This window comes from Triticum dicoccoides, chromosome 2B, assembly GCF_002162155.2.
Source record: "Triticum dicoccoides isolate Atlit2015 ecotype Zavitan chromosome 2B, WEW_v2.0, whole genome shotgun sequence".
In the NCBI taxonomy this organism is placed as follows: Eukaryota; Viridiplantae; Streptophyta; class Magnoliopsida; order Poales; family Poaceae; genus Triticum; species Triticum dicoccoides.
This window is the reverse complement of record NC_041383.1, coordinates 558596545-558619313: the sequence shown is the minus strand read 5'-3', so window position 1 is coordinate 558619313 and position 22769 is coordinate 558596545. Positions and strand designations below refer to the sequence as shown.

General features: G+C 49.5%; 1 protein-coding gene across 1 annotated transcript; it reads right to left on the bottom strand.

The window, feature by feature from the left end:
* Window positions 1-20625: 20625 nt before the first annotated feature.
* On the bottom strand, window positions 20626-22451 carry LOC119364834 (uncharacterized protein At4g06744-like). The gene has a single exon (XM_037630385.1). The coding sequence runs from the start codon at window positions 22434-22436 to the stop codon at window positions 20832-20834; it is 1605 nt and encodes a 534-aa protein (XP_037486282.1). The 5' UTR covers window positions 22437-22451; the 3' UTR covers window positions 20626-20831.
* Between the last annotated feature and the right edge of the window lie 318 nt (window positions 22452-22769).

Genomic DNA, 22769 nt, shown 5'->3' with positions numbered 1-22769 from the left:
AAGTCAACAAGTTTGAATACTAAAACTTAAACCCTGCACTATAAACCCTAAGCCCTGAGCCCTAAACCTTAAACCCTTCAACCGCCCAAAAATGGATCTTGGTAAAAGTTAGTGAAACTTGGTAAATCTTAATGTTATGACCATCAAGTTTTAATACTTGAAACTTTTTCAAGCCCTCATCGCAAGGAATTTCGAATATGCAAACGAAACACAAATTATGCTTTTGGTTCAAAAGATTCAATAAATTCAAATTTAAAAGTCAAAAGGAAAAGCATGAGTATTGGGATGGGTGGACCTGCAAAAAGCTATCATGCATGGACCTCACGTGCAAGAACTAAGGACCAATCACATAAATGAGTTTACGAATCACGAAGCAATCGTGTGGCCACCAAGGATCATGCTCCCACGCCTAGGCGCCCCTGCGAATTTTCTGCGTACATACGTTAAGTAATTCGTCGATTCATGCATCTAAGCCAATGTGCAATATATCAAGAGCGGATGGATGACTATCACTTGAAACTACTATTTGAAAATGCACCCCTTGCATTTGTCTAGTGATTAGATTCCAAAAAAATATCTTTTATCGAATATGGTATCCTGTGAATTTGTAAAGGGCGGACAAAGTGCAAAGCGTCGTGTTGTGAGAGATGCACTCTTATCCCTAGCTCTCTCGAAAAAGTTTTTCTTCTTCTTATTTTTGGGTTGAAATATTCACTCCATCACATCGCACAATAATAAAGAAGAATATGTGGCGACAAGTTGGATACCCGTGAGTGATTAGGTTTACCACATCGGGAGCTTAAGATCTGATTATGTTACTTGTTTCAGCAGCAGGCTTTGCATTAGGAAATTAATATCCCAGTACGCGCAGTCCCTTGGAGGTTTGAATGGTGAACGGCTGGTTAATTAGTTTTATTAACAGGAGATCTGATTGTAGAATAAATTGGATTGTGCCATTTGTCACACTGGTGAGCACACACTGACGTGACTGCTTGTTTTTAAGTGTTTAGACGCCTCTTCTGTGTTGTTGGAATTTAGGGCAATTATATTCTTTAATCTAGAAAGACCTGAGAGACACCATGATATACTTGTTCGAACTTGGTTTCAACTTAACTCGTCTTTAGGTGGGAGACCTGTTCATGGTAGCCGGCTTGTACCCGAAGTATATTACAAAAAGAAGTCATTTTCACTTGCAGAAACTAATATGAATCAACAGCATGGCAGTCACCTGAAAACTGGTTATCCCCAATTTCTAAATGAGCCGGTGCTATCAGAGAACGATTAGCAGATTTGGAATTAAGGATAGCCGATGAACCAAACACAACCTTCATGTCTTATCGCCCACACATCTCCTTCGTCGTCTGAATCAACAGCATGGCAGCCACCTAAACACTGGTTATCCATAATTGTTACAGGAGCTGGTACTATTAGAGAATGATTAGCGGATTGGAATTAAGGATAGCCGAAGAACAAACACAACCTCTCTTTTTTTGCAGGATAAAAGAGAGTATCTTATCGCCCACACATCTCCTTCGTCGTTTCAATCCAGCCACCTAAAAATTGGTTAATACTACAGGAGCTGGTGCTATTTGATTGTGACGTCTGAAGCGGGCGTTCGGCTTAAATTGATTATTTTATCAATTCAGTTAGTCAGAATCAACAACTGAAATTCACACAAAAATCAATAAACCGAAAATTTGCTTAACAGTAAATTTTGGTTCGGTTTTCGGTTTAAACCGAGCTACGCCAAACCAAGTTCAAAGGAAGAGAGAGAGGCGTGAAATTTTGACAGCTGGGGACAAGACAATCCCGAGATGGTATGTGCGCTAGGCAAAAATCGAAACTGTGGCTTCCACAGAACCTGCTCATGTCGTCGGTTGGGGCAGCTGAGCACGACTAACGGCGCCGACAGCTGCAAGAGCGCTTCTAGAGGCGACATTAGGTTAGAGCATCTCCAGTAGACCCCGGATAAATGGTCAAACCTTTATAATTTTTGCGTTTTATAGTTTTGGTCGAAAAAAATGTCCAGAACAGAAACCATAAAAGTGGTCGAACCCGTAAAATTTCTAAGGGCCACCAAAATGCACACCCGAAACCCTTATGTTTGGAGGTTGGAAGGCCGAATCGAGGAGGCCCCGTAAACCGGTCAAACCTCGTCGGAGCAAACACGCCGCCGAGGAGTTTGCCGGAATCCGGAAAAGGCCACTAGACGCCGCACACCGGGAAAGGCCGCTAGACGCCACAATCAATCGCCGCCGGTTTGAATTGAACGAGCTCGACATCGTCGTGGCCTCCCATGACCTCAGCCTGGCCGCCGAAATCCTCCCGGCGCAGCAGACAAAGGGGCACGGCGCGACTGGCAATAGAGCAAGGCGCGGACGATGGAGGCGACGGGGCGCGGCCGGTGTGGTGATGGGGCGCGGCCAGTAGGGACGTGACGCGGCCAATAGGGACGGGGCGCTACTACTAGGGACGCGGCGCCGCCAACGAGGGACGGGGCACGGCCGACGGGGTTGGGCGCGGCCGGCTGGGGAAAGGGGCGGCGGCCGGACTGAAGGAAGAAGCTCTTTATCCCAGTTTTACAGTTTATTTTACAATATCTGTTCAGCTGTAGCTAAAACGAACCCTTGAAATGTATTTTTTATATCTGTATTTTAGTTTTACAGTTTGCGATTCTGAAGGGTCTGCTAGAGATGCTCTTAAGACTGCGGATCAAGAAAACTTGGCTAGGTTGGGAAGAGAAAGATAACTCTGCGTTGCGGTTCGCCCGTACTCTCAGTTGACCGCCCAGCGGTACGTGCGATGGGCTTTGCGAGTTGGGACCGATGGCTCATGATAGTATGTTTTTTTCCTGTCTAGGACATGTCTAGATTAGAGATAATTATATCACATTTAAGATGATATCATGGTTTTTAAATCGGAAGCAACCAACAAATGAGTACTCTTTAGAGAATTCCGCAAAGATCATTTACCGCTCTCTGAGCCGCCATCACATGTCGCGTTCTAGGCGCTCTCTTCTATTTTTATTTTTTATTTTATTTTTTTGCTTCCGTTTTTTGGCTTTTTAAATGATTTTATTTTCATTTTTTTGATTTTTCTATTTTTCATGGGTCTTTCTTAACTTTTGGACAAAAGAATTCAGAAAAATGTATGCAAAATGTTTCTTTTTTGCTTTCAGGACAGGTACGAATTTGCTTTCGTGAGAGGCACAGTCTGCTTTCCGTGAGATACACGACCGTGCTTTTCGGAAACGAAAAAAACATGTTTTTTTTGCTTTTTTTCTTCCGCAAGAGACACGGTCGTGCCTCTCGGAAACAAAAAAAAAATGCATTTTCTTTTTTTCCTTCTGCAAGAGTCACATCGTGTCTCTTCCAGAAACAAAAGACGTGTTTCCGGGGCGGTTTTCCGTCTGTTTTTTTTAATAAAGAAAGTTCTTCAAAATCTTTCTAAATGGGATCTAATTTTGAAAATCTCGGCTTGAGAAATCCAATGGTGAAACAGTTCGAGATTTGGACCACTGTTTAATAGATAAAATGTTTTTAATAAATAAGACTACGGAAAAAAGAAAAGTCCCAGGTTACGACAAGTGACGTGCTGTCGCAATCTTGGAAGGAGAGAATGACCTTTGCAAAAAAAATAGTGACTTCATTTTAAATTATATTTCACCTGCATTTGTTCTTACTTGTTTTTCATTGTCACTTGGGCTGGGCTTTTAGTCCGACTAAAAAAATTTAACCAACAGTGGCCGCGTGACCAGTGCCAAAGCAAGCCAGCTGAGCTTGGGCTAAACTTGATTACCTTTCTTTTTGTGAAAACGGCTAAACTTGATTATTAGTAAAACTTTGAATGACTTACATCGACTAATTAAAGAGTACTTCTTTCAAAGATCACTTTCACCTTTTCAGATTGTGATAATTGGCACGCTACATGTACGCGTCGCAACATGTGAGTTTTTTCTTTTCGTAGATCCGTTTCTATAAAACGTGTTTATCTCTTAAATCGTGCTTTCCAATCTTGAACCATTTTCACTGTTTGATTTCTTGCATCGAGATCTTCAAAACTAGATCCCATGTTGATAGATTTTGATGAATTTTTTTTCAAAAAAACCAGACGAAAAAACGGTAACTCTCACGAAAGGAAAAAACATATTTTTTTTCATTTCTCGAGCGCACGACCGCGCCTCTCATGGAAGCAAATCCATGGCTCTTGCGAAAGGGAAAAAAGAAACATATTTTTCATTTTCAAGAGGTACGGCCGTGTCTCTTGCGGAAGCCAAACCGTGCCTTCCGAGGAAGGGAAAATAAAAGAAAACATGTTTTTTTATGTTTCCGAGAGGCATGGCCGTGTCTTGCGTGGAAGTAAAACCGTGCCTCTCGCATAATGAAAAAAAATGTGTTTTTCCGTTTCCGAGAGGCACACAAAAGGATATTTTTTTCGTTTTTGAAAGGCACGGCCGTGCCTCTCGCGGAAGCAAAACCGTGCCTCTCGCGAAAGAAAAAAAACATGTTTTTTCACGGGAAATTTTTATTTTTTTCAAAAAAAATTGTCCAAAGGCTAAGAAAGTCCGGCGGAAAACCGAGGTGCCAAAAAAACATCTAAAAAGAAAAAAACTACATGCGGAAAATTAAAAATAAAGAAGAATCCAAATGAAGCGCCCGGATCATGACATGTAGCGGCGACTGAGAGTGCGTCTAGTGGCGCGCTCTCATCCCATCCCAAGTTACATTTGGGAAGGCTCCCGAACGAGCGCTTCTCAATTAGTTGCTCTCGACTTAAATGACGTTTCGTGGTGCATGGGCGTACCACGCTGTCGGCGTTCTGGGAACGGGGGTACCCAGACTTGCCTGCCTGCGGCCTGCGGCGTGGCTAAAGGAGTGGCCCAGCACGGCCCATCTTCATCAACACATGCTCAAGACCCTCGCGAGGGGCCAAGCCTCGCGGGGAAGGGCGACAGGAGGCTTCCTCAGGCACGGCCTCGTCAGGCTACCTCGCGAGGAGGCGGAGAGATCAAGGCGGGATACCTCACGAGGTGCCCGTGACGCAAGCCATGACGACCAAGGCCAGGCGGGCACCAGGCGGGCGCCGGCCTGCGCATAGTCCTTGTTTCCCCTTTGGTGCAAAGGGGGCAAGCGCAGGCAAGGGTATCAAGCAAAGGCAACCATTTCGGTGCAACAAGACCAAGACCAGCAGGGCGGCAGAACGGAGGTCATCGTGAAGCCCAAGCCAGCGTCATCGTCAGGGTCTTTGGCAGGCGAGGACCAACTTTAGTCAGGATAAGTGTATAGATGTTCCCCTTCAAAATGGCCAATTATTGGCGCCCTTCCCGCTCAATATTTGGGAAGAGACCCAGGGCCTCCGCCTATAAATAGGACTAGCCACCCCCAGGGTAGGGCGAACGGATCGATAGGCAACTGATCCATAGGCATCTCGAATCAACCCCTCCAAAGGGACAACACCACCATAGGAACAGACCCTCGCGAGGCTGTTCTTCCCCTTGTATTGTTCATTAGCCCCAGAGGCAATTCACCACACCACACACTGGAGTAGGGTATTACACCACAATGGTGGTCTGAACCAGTATAAATCTTGTGTCCTTTGTGTTGTTCTTCGTGTAGTTTAGATCCTAGCGAGGCGGTGAGACATGGGTAGGCTGGGGGTGTGATCTCCGCGTGCACCCCAGTGTTCGAACCTCAAGGGTCTGCCGGAACCTGAATTCGACATTTGGCGCGCCAGGTAGGGGTGCACCGGAATCCGCCTTCCGTCGCCTCGTGTTTTCACTGCCCGTCCATCCATGTCGGACGCACGTCGCGCCCGCCCGAGCGCCGGGCCGCTCTCGCCACGCGCGCCGCTCAGACGGCCCCCGTCGGCGGGTGCCGCCGCCGTTCCCCGTCGCCTGCCATCAACGCCGCCATCGGCCCGGCGGGGAACGAACAGCAGGCGTCGTCCCTGCATCCATCAGTGCGGCGAGAAGGCCGCACCGCCACTCCGTCGATGACTCCGGCCGGCTCCTTGTCCCACGCCCGTCGCGTTCCTGCGGACGCGCACGCCGTGCTGCTCCTGGCGCGGGAGCTCCTACACTACCGTCCCGTCAACGACCTCTACGACGAGTGGCTCGCCCGCATCATCAAGCTCGTCAGCGCCTCTGGGGGCTCCCCTGCACCATCCCTCTCGTTGCACCGCGCACCGCCCGGCGCGGGCGACGAAGCTTCGGGGGCGCCTCAGCCGCCTCCCCCTCAAGAAGGTGCCTTGGCCCCAAGGCGCATGGCCCCTGGGCGGAACCCACTCCATCCGGCGCCAACGCAGCAAGAGAAGAGCTGCCAGGAGATCCCTCATCCCCAAGAAGCCGCCCGCGTGCTCCCTGCACCGGCTCGGCATGAGCGCGCACCTGCTCCAGCACACCAAGACCCCGCACTGCGCCTGGAGGCAGTGCACCAAGACTTCCAAGATCAAGCTCTCCATCGCCCAAGGCCTCCCGCGACCACTGCAGGCTGCCGTGCCTTCTCCGTCGAGCTGCGCAGCGTGGCCTGGCCGGGCAAGTTCAAGCCAGACCTGCCCCCGCGCTACGACGGCACGGCTGACCCTGCTGAGTTCCTCCAGCTCTACGAGCTGGGCATCGAAGCTGCCAACGGAGACGAGAAGGTCATGGCAAACTGGTTCCCCATGGCGCTCAAGGACGGCGCCCGCACCTGGCTCCTGAACCTGGCTCCAGGCACGATATCCTCCTGGGACGAGATGCACACCCGATTCATCGCCAACTTCCAAGGCACCCACGACCGGCCCCCGGCCATGAGCGACTTGCGCCGCATCAAGCAGTAATCGGGAGAGACCCTGCAGAAGTTCATCCAGCGCTTCAACAGCGCTCGCCTTAAGATCCCCAAGGTGTCCGAGGAGGCCATCATCTCAGCCTTCTCCGACGGTGTGCGTGACGTCAAGATGAAGGAGGAGCTCGCAATCCATGAAGACTTGTGCACCTCCCTGGAGCTGTTCAATCTGGCGACCAAGTGTGCTAGGGCTGAGGAAGGGCGCCTGTCCCTCCTCGAGCTGCCAGTTGCTGACCAAGAAGAGAAGAAGCCCAAGATTAAGGACGTGAAGCGCAAGGGGGCTGCAGTGCTTGCAGCAGAGCCAGACACCAAGCGAGGTAGGGATCAGCCTGAGTCATCCAAGGGTAGCCGGTACTGCGTGTACCACGACCTCCACACCCACAACACCAATGAATGCCAAGAGCTCAGAGCCGTGCGAGAAGTACGTGCCGGCCGACGCCCCGAGCGCAGCGATCGGGGCTATGGCCGAGGAGGAGGAAGAGGTGGAGGACGATGGGAAGACCGTGGCCCACGCCAAGGATGACGCGACCGACCTTGCGAGGACCGCTGGTAGGACCAGCCTCATGAGGATGGTTGGCGCGACCCACCTCGCGAGGGGGGTTGGAGAGATCAGCCTCGCGAGGATCACCCACAAGGCAATGCGGGCCTCCCACCTCTGCCACCACAGCCGAGGAGGAACGAAGACCATCACCAGGATGAGGGGCTGGGGGCTTCCAGGAGCCGCGCGCGATCGCTTGCATCTTGGGCGGCACTCAAGCCCCGGCCTCTTAGCGCATCTTCAAGCAGTTTGCCCGCGAAGTGAATGCAGTCCTCCCCAAGCTTGAGGCCACACGCCCTCTCAGGTGGTCATCGTGCGCTATCACGTTCAGCTCAGCGAATCAGCTCAAGTGCGCGGCCACAGCCGGAGTCCTCCCAATGCTTTGCTCCCCAATCATCACCAATGTGCAGGTCACCAGGACCCTCATCGATGGCGGTGCTGGGCTCAATGTCCTATCCGTCGAGATGTTCAACAATCTCCAAGTGCCATACAATCAACTACAGCCGACCAAGCCTTTCTCAGGAGTCACTGATGGTTCCACGGTTCCGATAGGGCAGGTCCGCCTTCCTGTCACCTTCGGGCAGCGCGACAACTACCGCACCGAGCTCATCGACTTCGACGTCGCTCACATCCGCCTGCCGTACAATGCCATCCTCAGGTACCCAGCCCTGGCCAAGTTCATGGTCGTGACCCATCATGGCTACAATGTCCTCAAAATGCCAGAAAGCGGTGGAGTCATCACGGTTCCCTATGAAGAGAGAGACGCAGTGTGTTCTCTGGAACGCGCTTTCCAAGCCGCATCAATTGAAGACCCAGATCACGGAAGCGGGAGGCTTCCCGAGGCTTCCCCCAAGAAGAAGAAGACATTGCCTGGCCCGACTCCTCGGGAGGCAGGCCCCTCAGGGTCCGCGCCCATTCAGGGGGCGCCTCCTTCTGTCGCATAGGAAGGCGCGCCCGGCGCCCTCCTCGAGCAAGGCTCGGGGGCTCTCTCCTGGAGGGCCATCGACTTTGCTAGGATCACGAGGGAGGCGCTCGGGCACCACTTGGAGGCGTGCTTCAAGGCACGTTTCCCCCAAGAAGGAGCAAGACAAGGAGGGCCAAACCCCCAGGAGTTCATCAGCGAGATCATTCAGGAGATGTAGGAGTCAAGAGTCATGAGCGGCAACCGCCGCCTACCCGCCGTAGCTCCCCATCCAGGCGAGGATGGTGGGCTGCGCGTCTGCATCGACATACCAGGACTCAACCGAGCCGCCTCTCAGGAGCGCCTCTGGCCCTCACGCGTGGGACGCTGTGAAGGTCCACCCCATAGCTATGTTCGCATGCCTCACGGCCTGCCGAATGCGGTTGCGGTGCATCAGCGCCTCATGAGGAGCATCTTGGAGGCTCAGGCGGTCAGGCAGTCCGCACTCCTGGCGAAGATGGAGATGGTCCGCGAGGAGACGCCAGCGCCTCCAGAGCCTCCCGAGGCCCCGGGGCCTGGGGGCTCGTGAAGATCGTCTCCCGCAGCACACGCCGTCCGCTACTTCAGCATCCCTTCATCTTCAACATCATCAGGTGACATCCTTCGAGTTTCGTTTTCAGCTGGGAGCGCCCCCCAGGGCTGCATCATTCCCAGGCCGCGTGGGTCCGTCCCTACGGTATGTATCTCCTTTAGTTCATGTTTTCAGCTTACTTTATCGGGGGCGCCCTTCGGGCTGCATCATCCCCAAAGTCGCTCTGGTTCGACCCAGCGGAGATCGTCTCTTTCTACGTCTTTATAAATGGATTTTCTCCCTCATGGCTAATGTGCTTGACCCAATCGCCTGCTCGATTGACACCAACTGATGGAGCTGCTCCCTCACGGCACGGCGCTTGCGCATGGGTCCGTCCCTGCAACATCGACAAACCTGAGTGGCTGAGCTCTGGCCGCGGCAACCCCGCAGGGCGCCACCTCACCAAGCCTCCGGTGCCTTGTCGCCCTCCCAGAGCAACCAACAGCTGGCCGGCAATTGTAACGGCAAACCCTCGCTTTTCTCATGATGAACTCGCAGGATCACTCTAAGGAGCAGCGTCGGGTGAGGTCTCCGCGGCGTCTCCTTCGCTCTCGTCCGCGCAAACCGCTTGGATGTTAAAGGGGGGGGGTACCTGAGCATCGTGACTCATGGGCTCTTACCGGATCTCCAGCCCTCACCCTCTGGCCTTGTCCATGGCATCGCGACCTGGCATACCAGCGACGGCTGAGCTCGCTCGAGGGCCGGGACATGAGGACGTAGAGCATGAAGGCGAGTAAGGGCGAGAGGGAAGAGGCACGAAGGGACCTCGCCGGGCAGCTCCACGGCTGCCGATGCGCGGGCCTGGTGCCGCGCCGAGGGGTGGCTTCTGACTCCTGAGATAAGTCATCCTCCAGAAATGATAGCTGTCACAGCACCAACCCCGCACCTAATGCAGTTCCATTTTTGGCGATGTCACGCTCCTTTCTCACTAAGCGACGGCTGCTTGAGCGCTAAGGGGGACCTCCTGAGCATCGCGACTCAGGGGCTCTTACTGGACCCCGGGCCGCTCACCTCCTAGCCTTGACCACGGCATCACGACCTGGCATACCAGCGACGGCTGAAGCCTACCTTGGGACCGGGACCTATCAGCGCAGAGCGTCAAGTCCTCGCGAGGTTCGAAAGGAGGAACTAAGCTAAGACAAGACGAGCACCCCTCACCATTTCATAATAAGGTTCATATTAACAAATGGAACTACAAGCACCTTACAAACCCCCGCGGGGCGTGTTCTTCGATGACCAGCAGGAAACAAAAGGGGCAAATCCTAAGGAGTGCTAACTATGCGCGCCACCGCAAAAGACGCCATCACCAACAGTGGACCGTCGGCCACCGATGCCTACCCCATACAGATCAGTGGCCACGGCGGCCCGACGAGCCTGCCCTGCTCTGGGAGCGACGCAAGCTCGGAGGCTCGTAGCTTTCATCACTCGTCTCCAGGGTCGCGAGGAGCTCGGCGGGGTCGCTGGATCCTCCGGCACCCCCGCTGCCTGAGGAACTGCTGGGGAAGCGGTTGACGAGCCTAGTCCTTGCCGCAGCAGGACCCCGGCCGCCTTTCTCAGGGCAGCACTCCAGCCGGCGCCCCTCCGCGTCGAAGACCTTGAAGAACATCAAGGAGGCGCCGTCGTACTCGAGGTGAATGGCGAGGGCGCCACCCGTCCTGCCGACCCGGGCGATCTCGCCCCAGCCGCGGGACAGGTAGACCCTGCCCAGAGCGACGACCTCGACCTCCGCTTCGGTCGCAGGGGCACTGCAGCCAGCATGCTGCAGCCAAAGCTCGATCGGCCCCCTCGGCGGGATCTCAAAAGCGAAGGAAGGGGGAGGCGAATCCAAGACCGAGGAGGCGTGGCGGCGTGAAGCACGAGCTCGCGAGCAGAGCCCATGGCGTGAACCCCAGGAGGAACGACGCGCACTGCCATGATCCGCCGGCGGCGGCGACGCCTCTGGCGATGCTGCTCGGCGCCAGCATCTTCAGGGCCCTCGATCCGGGCGTATAGAGACAGTGGGAATCCCGGCGGCGGCCGTTCGAACCATGGCCTCGACACCTCCTGCCAAGCACCTCCTTCCCCGTGGCAAGAGACGAGCCGTTTCTTCGGAGGAAGCGGGACAGGACCCTCCCGGGGAGCCTTCCCCTTCTCCTCAGCAGAAAACCGACGGATCTGTGCCATTGGCGAAGGGAGGAGCAAGGACGAAGAGGAAGACGAGGAGTAGCGGGAAGAGATGGACTGGAAGGGCTCGCGCCGTTCCGTACATGTAGCCGAGGGAAGCCAACCGTCAGCCACCACGATCACAGGTAATCATGACCCGTTTTGCATGCAGGGACTTGTCAAATCGTGCAGTTGCCAAGGCGTCGTGGGGGAGCCAGGGCGCCCACGTCCAATCATCCGCCACGCGACGCCCAAGGCCGCAGGCTCTTGGGGCCCGCGGCGCTTCGCACTTGCCTTTTCGCTTCTCTGCTAAGTCAAGTCCGAGCGCGCCTTGGGCCCGGGGGCTACTGTCGGCGTTTTGGGAACGGGGGTACCCAGACTTGCCTGCCTGCGGCCTGCGGCGTGGCTCAAGGAGTGGCCCAGCACGGCCCATCTTCATCAGCACATGCTCAAGACCCTCGCGAGGGGCCAAGCCTCGCGGGGAAGGGCGACAGGAGGCTTCCTCAGGCATGGCCTAGTCAGGCTGGCTCACGAGGAGGCGGAGAGATCAAGGCGGGGGACCTCACGAGGTGCCCGTGACGCAAGCCATGACGACCAAGGCCAGGCGGGCGCCGGCCTGCGCAGAGTCCTTGTTTCCCTTTTGGTGCAAAGGGGGCAAGCGCGGGCAAGGGTATCAAGAAAAGGCAACCATTTCGGTGCAACAAGACCAAGACTAGCAGGGCGGCAGAACGGAGGTCATCGTGGAGCCCAAGCCAGCGTCATCGTCAGGGTCTTTGGCAGGCGAGGATCAACTTTAGTCAGGATAAGTGTACTAGATGTTCTCCTTCAAAATGGCCAATTGTTGGCGCCCTTCCCGCTCAATATTTGGGAAGAGGCCCAGGGCCTCCGCCTATAAATAGGACTAGCCACCCCCAGGGTAGGGCGAACGGATCGATAGGCAACTGATCCATAGGCATCTCGAATCGACCCCTCCAAAGGGACAACACCACCATAGGAACAGACCCTCGCGAGGCTGTTCTTCCCTTTGTATTGTTCATCAGCCCAAGAGGCAATCCACCACACCACACACTGGAGTAGGGTATTACACCACAATGATGGTCTGAACCAGTATAAATCTTGTGTCCTTTGTGTTGTTCTTCGTGTAGTTTAGATCCTAGCGAGGCGGTGAGACATGGATAGACTGGGGGTGTGATCTCCGTGTGCACCCCAGTGTTCGAACCTCAAGGGTCTGCAGGAACCCGAAATCCAACACACCCAGCACACTCCTGCTTGTTGTGTACCTTTTAGTTTTTCTTTAGCAAGTACCCTTCAGCTTGTCTCTAGGTCACCATCATTTTGGTCAGCCTGCCCTATTCACAAACCTGAAAACATTCATGAATTCATTTTTTCCACAAATTTTGATAAATATTTGAGAATTTGAAAAAAGTGATATCAACTTTTAACAAATTATCAATTAAAAATGTTCACAAATTCTAAGAATGGTCCTGAATTTTTTTTAAAAATGTTTGACCACTTAGAAAATGTTCATGAATTAAAAAATATTCACATATTCAAAAAATGTTCATGATTCTGTAAAAATTTCCTTGAATTTCAAAAAATGTTCATAAATTTATAAAAATGACAAAAAATTGAAACACTTGCATTAATGTTGCAGCTACTTGGACGAACTGTCCCTAGACTCCCCCATGTGTAAGTGTCGAACTTGCTTAATGGTTTTAGACGTAAGAGTGCTACTACTAACCAACAAACAACCAACTGCAATGCATCTCTTCCATGTAAACTAGATATTTAATAATGTTCATAAAACTTTAAAAGTGTATTCCAAACCAAACAAATTACAAATTTAATGTTCATCATATTTAGAAAAATATTTTTTGTGCATTTAAAAAATTATCCAACGTCATGAATTGTTTAATCAATATTTATGTAATGTTCAGCTTGTATTTTATAAAAAATGTTTGTTAATTTAAAAATATAATTAAAAAGAATTGTTGGACATGCAACTGGCTGTCACCCCCCCTCCTGCTGCTAGTTGCAGATGCATTGGGGGCCAATGCAGGTGCAGTCGGTCGGAACACTTGCTATTGTGTATCAATGGTGGACTTGCAACTAAGACCAAAAACGGCGGAGCCTAATTGCATGTCCGCGTGGAGTTGAAACTGAGACAAAAGTAACACTCCTTCCTTAGTTGCGTGCTGAGGATGGACCTGCAACTGGGACAAGAATGTAAAAGGCTCAATTGCGTGTCAAGGGTGGACTTGCAACGGGGATAAAAATGGGTCGGGCCCCTAATTGCGCATCGAGTATGGACTTGCAACTAGAGAGAAAATGGCTCGGGCCCCCATTTGCATACTGTGGGTAAGTTGCAACTCGGACAAAAATTGGAAGGGTCCCCATTTGCGTATCGAAAGTTTTTTTACAACTCAGAGTTAATTAGTCAGGCCCTTAGTTGTGTATCAAGGGTGGACTGACAACTAGGAAAAAAAAGGTGGTTCCAACTGCATGTCCGGGTGTAGAGTTGCAACTGGGACAAAAATCGGTCGGCCCCCGGTTACGTATTGAAGGTGGAGTTGCCACGAAGACAAAAATTGGTTGGGACCCCAGTGGTATACTAAGAGTGAAATTGCAACTAAGACAAAAAAAGTGGGGGCCCCAATTGCATGTCAATGGTGTAGCTGGACTTGAAATTAAGAAGAAAAAATGGGTTGGGCCTTAGTTGTGTAAGAGTTACAAGTGGGACAAAAAATGGTCACCCCCCCACCAGCCGGGGAAAATATCTGGTGCATCGGTGCTTGTAGTGCTACCGGTGCACCAAACTCAAGTCGCACATTTTAAATGTTTGAAAAATTCTGAAAAAATGTAGCATATTGGCACAACATTAATGTAGATTGTAAATTTCAAGTCGAAATTCAAAACACAGCTCCTAAAACAAAAATGACAAGTTCAACACTACATAACGTAAGTTGGGCTTTAGATTTGACCCATTATCATAATGATGTCAATTTTGTCATTTTTGTATCTTAATTTTTTTTTCAAATTTTGCTACGAATCTTTTGTGACGACACACATTGATGTTATGTCAATGTGCTCGAATTTTTTTAGATTTTTTAAAAGGTTGTACGGCATCCGGTGCACCGGTAGCACCACAAGTGTTGGTGCACCGGATACGTCGCCCCCCCCCCCTGCTGTGTGTCGAGGATGGAGTTGCAGCTGGGACAAGAAAAAATGCGGGCACCCCAATTACAAGTCAGGGGTGGAGTTGCAACTGGGACAAAATGATCGCCCCCCAAGTTGTGTGTTGAGGGTGGACTTGCAACTGGGACAAAAACTGGATCGGGCCCGTAGTTTTGTATCGAAGGTGGAGTTGCAACTAGGGAGGAAAAAATGGGTTGCCCCCCTCAGTTACTTATTAGGGGTGCAGTTGCAGTTGAGACAAAGAAGGTTCGTCCCCCAATTGCGTGTCAAAGGTGGACTTGCAACTACGACAAAAATGGATTTCTTCTCAATTGTGTGTCAAAAAGGTGTCCTAGAAGCATGTCAAGGGTGGAGTTGCAACGGGAACAAAAAAGGTTGCCCCCTCTACAGTTACGTGTCAAGGGTGTGTTTGTAAACGCGAGAAAGATTGGTCGAGACCGGTTGCGTCTCAAAGGTAGACTTGCAACTGGGACAAAAAATTGCATGTTATGGTGAAGTTACAAATAGGGCAAAAAAGGGTTGAACCTAGTTGTGTGTGGAGACTCAAGATTGGACTGGGACAAATATTGGCCGGGCCAATGCATATTGAGCGCAAGTCAGAGCATGTCTTTTCCAAAGAGATGGACTTTTCGACATCAAACTTCAAAAAGAATTCGAAAAAGTCAATGAAAAATGACATAATATGTCTCTTCCATTTCTACAACGCATGCTAGATGAAAATGGGTGACAAGAGCGCGAGAAGGAAAAGGCCCGACAAAAATACAAATGTGCAACACGAATGGGCCAATTCTATGTCGCGACCTAGGAAGAACGCATCAAAACAGGCTGCGAGGGCGTTGCAATGATGGGCTTAAAAAAGTGGAGCCAAATAGACCAACAAAAGGATGAACGACAAACAAATAGTGACCAGCGAGATGGGGGGTCGAACGCTTGCATAAAAATTAATAAATTAAAAATGAACTGTGGCAAACTTAGTGGAGATATCGTCCTGTATAAAAGAGGTATTCACAATTTTAGAAGGTGTTCAAAAACTTTAAAAATATTTCCAAAACTTACAAAAAATTAGTCACATAATCTTATTCAAAATTTGTAGAGAAAGGAAAAATAAAATAGAAACGGACACACAAAAAGATAAAAAACCATATATAAAGATAATATAGAAAAGAAAGAACTAAAAAGAATAAAAAAGTTGGTAATAGTTTTCAGAAAGAAAACACATTAAAACGTATAGAAAACACAAAAATGCTTCAAAAAAGAAAAAGAAAATAAAAAATGACACCCACACCGTAGTGTTCCCCTGCCATTTCCTCTTCTTGTGTAGACTCCTCCAATTCTCCACGAACCCGTAGAACAAACAACAAAAAACAAATAAACGGGCTACCCCACTCGGCAATGATATAACAGGCCGAGAAAAAGTAGAAAGAAGAAAACTGGGCCGACAAAAGAAAAACGAGAGGCGGAAGCACGCGGCATGCAGTGCTACTATGCAGCGCTGCACGTGCCCGCTAGCTATCCGGCGCCTGCAGTGCTGCTAGCATGGGCCGGCCCACTAGCGTGCGTCTCCAGTTTTTTTCTTGATTTTTTTGTTACGAAAACAAAAATATGAAATAAAAAAAGGTTTACAGATTTAACGAAAAAAGGTTCATCCATTTGAAAAAAAGTTCATATCTTTAAAAAAGTTAATCAATTTTAAAAAAAGTTCATTTAAATTGAAAAAAAAGTTCATCAAATTTAGATAAAGTTCATTACTTTTTTAAATAGTGCATAGAAATTCAAAAAAAGTTCATGTATTTTTAGAAAAAGTTCGTTGAACTGAAAAAGAAGTTCATAGATAAAAAAATCATCCATTTTCAAAAAGATGTTCATCAAATTTGAAAAAAGTTCATCGATATTCAACAAAGTTCATTAATCTGAAAAAAACTTTTGAAATTATTAAAAAAGTTCATAGATATTCAAAAAAGTTCATAGAAATTTCAAAAAATAAAATGTCAACCGGTGCCTAGATGGCCGGCCCATTTACGGACGCCACAGGCGCCAGTTAACGAAAATGAACATTAACTGGCGTCGTTGGTGCCAAATAGGAAATGCCATAAACGAAACCAACTTCAGATCGAGATTTGCACGAGATTTACAACATCTAGATCCAATGGCCAAGAACTTAGATGTTACATTCTTAAATCTTCAGGCTTTTTAAATATAAGTTGTGGCGTGCGCATATAGGCGCTCCTGTGAGGCAGCTCCCGCTGGCGTCCGATTTGCGTTGGACGAGCTCGATCTGCTGGGGCAACATGAATGTGGGAATCTTTTTATTTTCGACATTGATAAGTGTAACACGTGTGGGCTGAAGGAGAACGGGTCACACGCCCTTCTAGCCATTCATTGTGACACGTCAGGTTTATTTATTTATTTATTAACCATGCATGCAAACAGGGACGAAAACAGATAATGTCTGCGGGAAACTTTTGGGTTTTCGAACTTTAATATGTTTTATCTTCTAAATGAAAAATCCAATTTAAAATTCATTTTCACCATTAAATTCGCCGCGACAAGGACTTCAAAACTAGATCCGATATCAACATGTTTCGACGATATTTTTTGGCAGTCAAAAGTTGCCATGTCTATTACACATAAATTGCCATGGTGTTTACATTGAAGTTGTCATGATATATTTCAACTACTTTTTCTTCTACGTTTAAACTAAATTTTGACATATTATAATAAAGAAATGAAGAAACTAAACTTGCCATAGTGAATTACTAAAATTTCCCATAATCCGTGGAATAATTTTGACATGGTTCATAATTAAAAATAAATATGTTGTCCATTACTTTAAAGATGCATGGTCAATGACTCAAATTTGCCATGAACCAGAAACTAAAATTGCCATGATAAATTACTTAAATTTGCTATGATACATGCACAAAAATTTGCCATGGTCCACACAGAAAATAATTTATATGGTCCAAATACTAGAATTGTCATGGTCAAAATGCTAAAATTGCCATGATCTGTAAACTAAAATTACCATCATGAATTACTAAAAAATGCCATGATCCATGAATTAATTTTGACATGATTAATTACTAAAAATTTCCATGGTCAATTAATAAAATTTGCCATGAAAAATAGTTAAAACACAATGGTAGTTTTAAATCTAGAAATAAAAATGGATGAAACATATCATGACAACTTTAGTGTAAACATTATGGCAACTTTTGTCACACAAAAAGTCATCGAAACATATCGATATGGGATCAATTTTGAAGATCTCGTCGAGACGGATTTAATGCTAAAAACGGATTTGTAATCGAACTTTATTTAAGAGCCGAAAAACCAAAAAGATTCTGCTGATGCCATCTATTTGGTGTGGCAAAATGGATGATAATGGGGCGCTTGGACCATTTTGCTTCATGCTACACGCGTGACACTTATCATTTGGGTTTATTTTTTTGAAGGTAATGAACGTGGGAATCTATTCTATCATGTTGGAAGCAGAGCCGAGACGTCACCGGCGATGGGGGAGAGATAAGGATGCGTGTGTGTTCGCGTTCTTGAGTCAGATCCCAGACTGCGGGCCACCGCTAATTCCTGCTCGTCCTTGAGTTGGTAATGATAAAAACAGAATTTTTTATGTGAAATACCACCTAACATATTCATCATATATTCTTTTTTCTTTGTAGCATGGACATTTGGACTTGAATGATTCAAAGCAATAGTCTATAATTTGACATGTAAACATCAATACTCAAGTATATCAACAAGCAACTATGTCTTTCGAAATATCAACGCTAAAGAAAGTTATCCCTAGACCATGATGCTCAATCGTTGATCCATTAATGAAACACATTCAAATATTAACTACATCCAATACACAATTATGTCAATAGTGTTCCCTAGTTGATGCTTTATAAGAGCAGATTGAGAATCAATAAAAATAGAAATAACATAAAAGTAAATAGATAGGTCCTTTGCAGAGGGAAGCAGAGATTTGTAGAGATGCCAAAGCTCATAGCTTAAACTGGGAGATAAAATTGTTTTGAGAGATATGCTTTTCGTTTCAATGAAAATGACCGATAATTTCCAATATTTTCCATGCTAAATAAATGATAGGCGATTCCCAAACAGAAAGCAAAGTTTATTTCATTTCCACCATTCTTACATAATCCATGGATAGCCGTATGCATGGGTGCCTTTCATACCAACACTTTTCAAGAAATTTATTATTAACAATATATAAACAAATTTCATTTCAGGACTGGGCATCCTTATTACCTGCTATAGTTTCATGCAATGACAAGTGAATAAACACTCACATGAGAATACAATACCTAGCATGAAAAATATTGGCCATCCCTCATCGATTCATGAGCGGTACGGACACACACAAAATAAATTCATTTTAAAAATTAGAGTCAGCACATACAAATTTACTTGGAACGGCATGAAAATACCGCATATACGTAGGTATAGTGGACTCATTTGACACAACTTTTGGTTTAAGGAGTTGGATGCACAAGCAGTATTCCAGTATTCCCGCTTAGTACAAGTGAAGGCTAGTAAATAGATCGAGAAACAATCAACCAAAAAACAAAAACGGTCATAAACGATCATTGAACACAATTAACACTGGATAATACACCACAAGTATGATATAATTTCATTGCATAACTGCGGCCGCGGGCACGTCTGCCGGCATGAACTACGGCCGCGGGCCCTGAATTACCTTTATTTCGCAAAAATATATGTTTATTTCAAAGAATTCGGTTGGACAGACCAATTGGGTTGGCCGGTTGGACACATCGGTCAGATTTGGATAGACACGACTGGACGATCCACCTTCAGCCGACCCAAACCAATAAAAAACTAATCAAATTCGTGTCCGTTTAGATTGGCGCGTTGGAGTTGGCTTTACAGCGGTAGCTACTGTGGGCAACATAACAAAAGGAAGGGAAAAGAGCTTGCGCAGGAGCTGCCCGACCGGCACTTGCCGCATCCCCCCAATCAGCAACGCGATGTGCTCAATGTTCTTCTAGGGTGTGTTTGGTAGTTGTTCCCACCCTAGCATAGTTGTTCCCATTTGAGACATGCTTAGTCCAGACATGCTCAGTACATGCAACTGCAGTTGTTTGGTAGCAATGTATATACTGATGCATGCTGAGCTGAGACTGTGTTTGGTAGGCTGCATCAGACAAGACATGTTGCACAGAGACTGTGTTTGGTCGCCTGTATATGAGGTATGCTGCATGAATGATTTTTTTTGCCGCCAAGACAAATATTGAAACAACATTTCGACAATTCATGAAACAATTCGAGCAATAAATTGTTACCATGCCAACAACAGATTTCTCTCTCTAAATATAGCACACAAACGGAAAAAAGGAGCTTTCCTCATTCTTAATTGATTTGAACAATTTATGTCACTAGAGTGATAAATATATCTCAAATTGGACTCTCTAGATGTGGCACGATCGGCCATGCTGCCCACGGCTATCCTCGCTGTTTGTTGCCTAGCTCTTCTAAACATGATCATCTTGTATGCATATATTCCAGCCACTAGACCATCCTCGCTGTTTGTTGCCTAGCTCTTCTAAACATGATCATCTTGTATGCATACATTCCAGCCACTAGACCGGCTCCTCTCACAATTAATTGCCTTCGTTTTCTTGCCAATTCATCCATCTATGACAATACAAACAAATTGATACTTAGCACAACCGATTGTTTTCCAGCATGACAAGCACTGAACAAACTAAAATATGAGCATCTACTGTAATCATAAGTTATACATCTACTGTAATCATTTTGACCACCTATACATGATAATCATAAGGGAACAGAGGAGCAGTTTCTGGTCAAGTAACAACGGCTACTCCCTGTGAGCCCAAGGCAGGAAGGAATGGTGAGGAGGGCGGATGGGAACGAGGCAGGAAGGAAGGGGTGAGGAAGCTACCTCTCCGGCGACGACGGTGGGCTAGGCCTGGCGGCGGCGAGATCCACGTGCGGCGGCCGCGATTTGAAGAGGCGAGGTAGACCGGCGCGGTGGCGAGGTAGACCGGGGCGGCGGTTACGGCGGCGAGGTAGAAGAACAGGGGGCCGGCGGGGATGAAGATCAGGCGCCAGTCGCCATGGTTGTCCGCGGCCTCGCGGGGAGAGATGGGGGCGAGGGGTGGCGGCTAGGTCAGCGAGAGGGGTGGGGCGAGCGTAGTGGGTCGGGAGGAGAATTTTGCTAGGGTCCAACAGAGCCACGCTGAGCCTAGCTCGCATGTATGTGGGTGCTCCAGCGAGCATAGCTCGGGGCCTTTTTTGCATCAGACGGGCTATGCCCAGAAGAGCCCATACGTAGGGAATTTTTAGTCTCATGCATTCTCCGCGCAGGCTACCAAACACACCCCTAGTGCCCACTGCTCAGCCTCCTACTTATTATTCACGCCTTGCTGGTAGTAGTATGAAAAAGGGAACATAAATAGAAAAGTACACACGATTTTCAAACAATATCAACACAAACCAGCCATCGCAACGACCCAAGCAGCCGCGACGAGACCCACAGCGCATTCTCCTTTCTTCTTCAGCACGTGTACGTGTGCCCTCGCCGTAGCCACGGACTCACGGGTGCAGCGCCGAGTACGTCCGGTACTTGTACTCCTCCGCCGCGGAGGCCTCCTCCCTACCGGCAGTGTAGTCCTTGGGGTGGTGGCATGGCACGTAGGTGCTGACGGGGCAGTAGGTCTTGGTCGTGTGGAAGAAGCCGGCGCACTCCTCGTGCGACCGCTGGTTGGGCGCATAGGGGATGCAGTTGCGGGCGACGTTGAGCTTCCCCTGCTTGATCAGGGCCCAGCAGCACGACCCCAGCGACGTGAAGTAGTTGTCGGAGAGCGTGAGGTTGGAGAGGTGGCCGCCGGACGACGGGTACGCGAGCCGGCAGAGCGCGTCGGGCACCTCGCCGTAGAGGAGATTGTCCGCCAGGTTGAGCTGCTCCACCTTCCGCAGGCACGCGTACGAGGCCGGGATGGTGCCCGTGAGCTGGTTCGTGCCGGCGTCGATGACGGTGGCCTTGGCGAGCAGGCCGAGCTCGTAGGGGAGGCAGCCGCTGAGCTTGTTGTTGAGGAAGAGCACCTCCAGGAGCGTGTTGGCGGCGCGGCCGATGGACGACGGGATGGGCCCCGTGAACTGGTTGTTGGCGAGCGCGAGGTAGTTCACGGGCGAGTCGCCGAGGTTGCTCGGGATCTTGCCCGAGAACTGGTTGTTGTTGACGAAGATGGCCTCCACGATCGGGAATGAGCAGAAGAGCCCCGCCGGCACCTCGCCGTAGAACCGGTTGAACCGGATGTCGACGAAGGTGGCGTTGGTGATCCCCAGCACGTCCGTCGGGAAGGCGCAGCGAGCGAGCTTGTTGTTGCTCACGTCCAGCTCGTAGAAGTACTGCAGCGACCGGAGGATGGGCACCACGCCGCCGAAGTCGTTGGAGTTGGCGTGGAAGAGCGCCAGGTCGGGGAGCGCGTCCACGAACCCCTCCACGGTGGGGGCCTCCAGCTTGAAGCCGTTGAAGTCGACGGACGCGAGCGCCCGCTCGTTGACGTTGGGCGGCTTCTCGCAGAAGAAGCCCAAGTACGAGGTGTCGCTGCAGATGGCGGTGCCGGTCCAGGTCTTGGTGATGCCCTGGGGGTCGCACGTAATGGTCTGCTTGAACCTCTGGATCACGAGGTACGCCCTGTAGAGCCGCTCGTTCTCGAAGTCGGACGCCTTCGGCCCGTATGACGACGGCGACGTCGGTGACGGAGACCCGCCGCCTCCGTACCCGCCCCCGCCCCCGATCCCAATCCCGATGCCTATCCCCCCGCCGCCGCCGTTGCCGATGCTGATGCCGAGCTCCCGCCGGCTGGCATCGGAGGTGCGCGCCGCGAGCGCAATGCACGACGCCAGGAGGCAGAAGAGAGCGAGGCGCCGAGGCGCCGAGCGGCCTGCCATTCTTTTTCTCACCGGGGGTGTCGGCAGCAGGAATGGAAACAGTGTGGCTCCTGCTTGACTCGTGTCAGGGTCCCCTCGCGCCAAGTGAAGAGTGAAGACGGAGCGCGACTGCGCGATCGAGTGGCCCTGGCCTTTGGTTACGGGTTGCGCGCAGGGGTATATAAACGCCTGCGCCGTTGGCCTGTTGCACCGCGACACGGCGGGAACTGGCCATGTGCTGATGTGCATGCATGGTACTGGCATTGTTGCTGCTGAAACCTCTACTCCTACAGTTCTACCTGAGGATTTACTCTTGGGGTGACTAGTGCCAGGATTGTTTCATCAGAGAAGCTGGAACTTGCTGTCTTGTTGTTTGTTGGATGCCAGTATATCCGTGGTATTCCGTGGCCCCGGTTTACAAATGATTCGAAGAGCTCACGTGCGAGAGGAGCACAGATGCATCCAGATTTGGTCGCTTTCGTAAGATGGCATAACTTTGTGGCTATTTCTTGATCGATCGAGACATCGCACCTTCCGGTAAAAGAAAACGTTAATGCAGAATCTGCGGCCTCTTGAGTCCACGCTCATCGATCATAT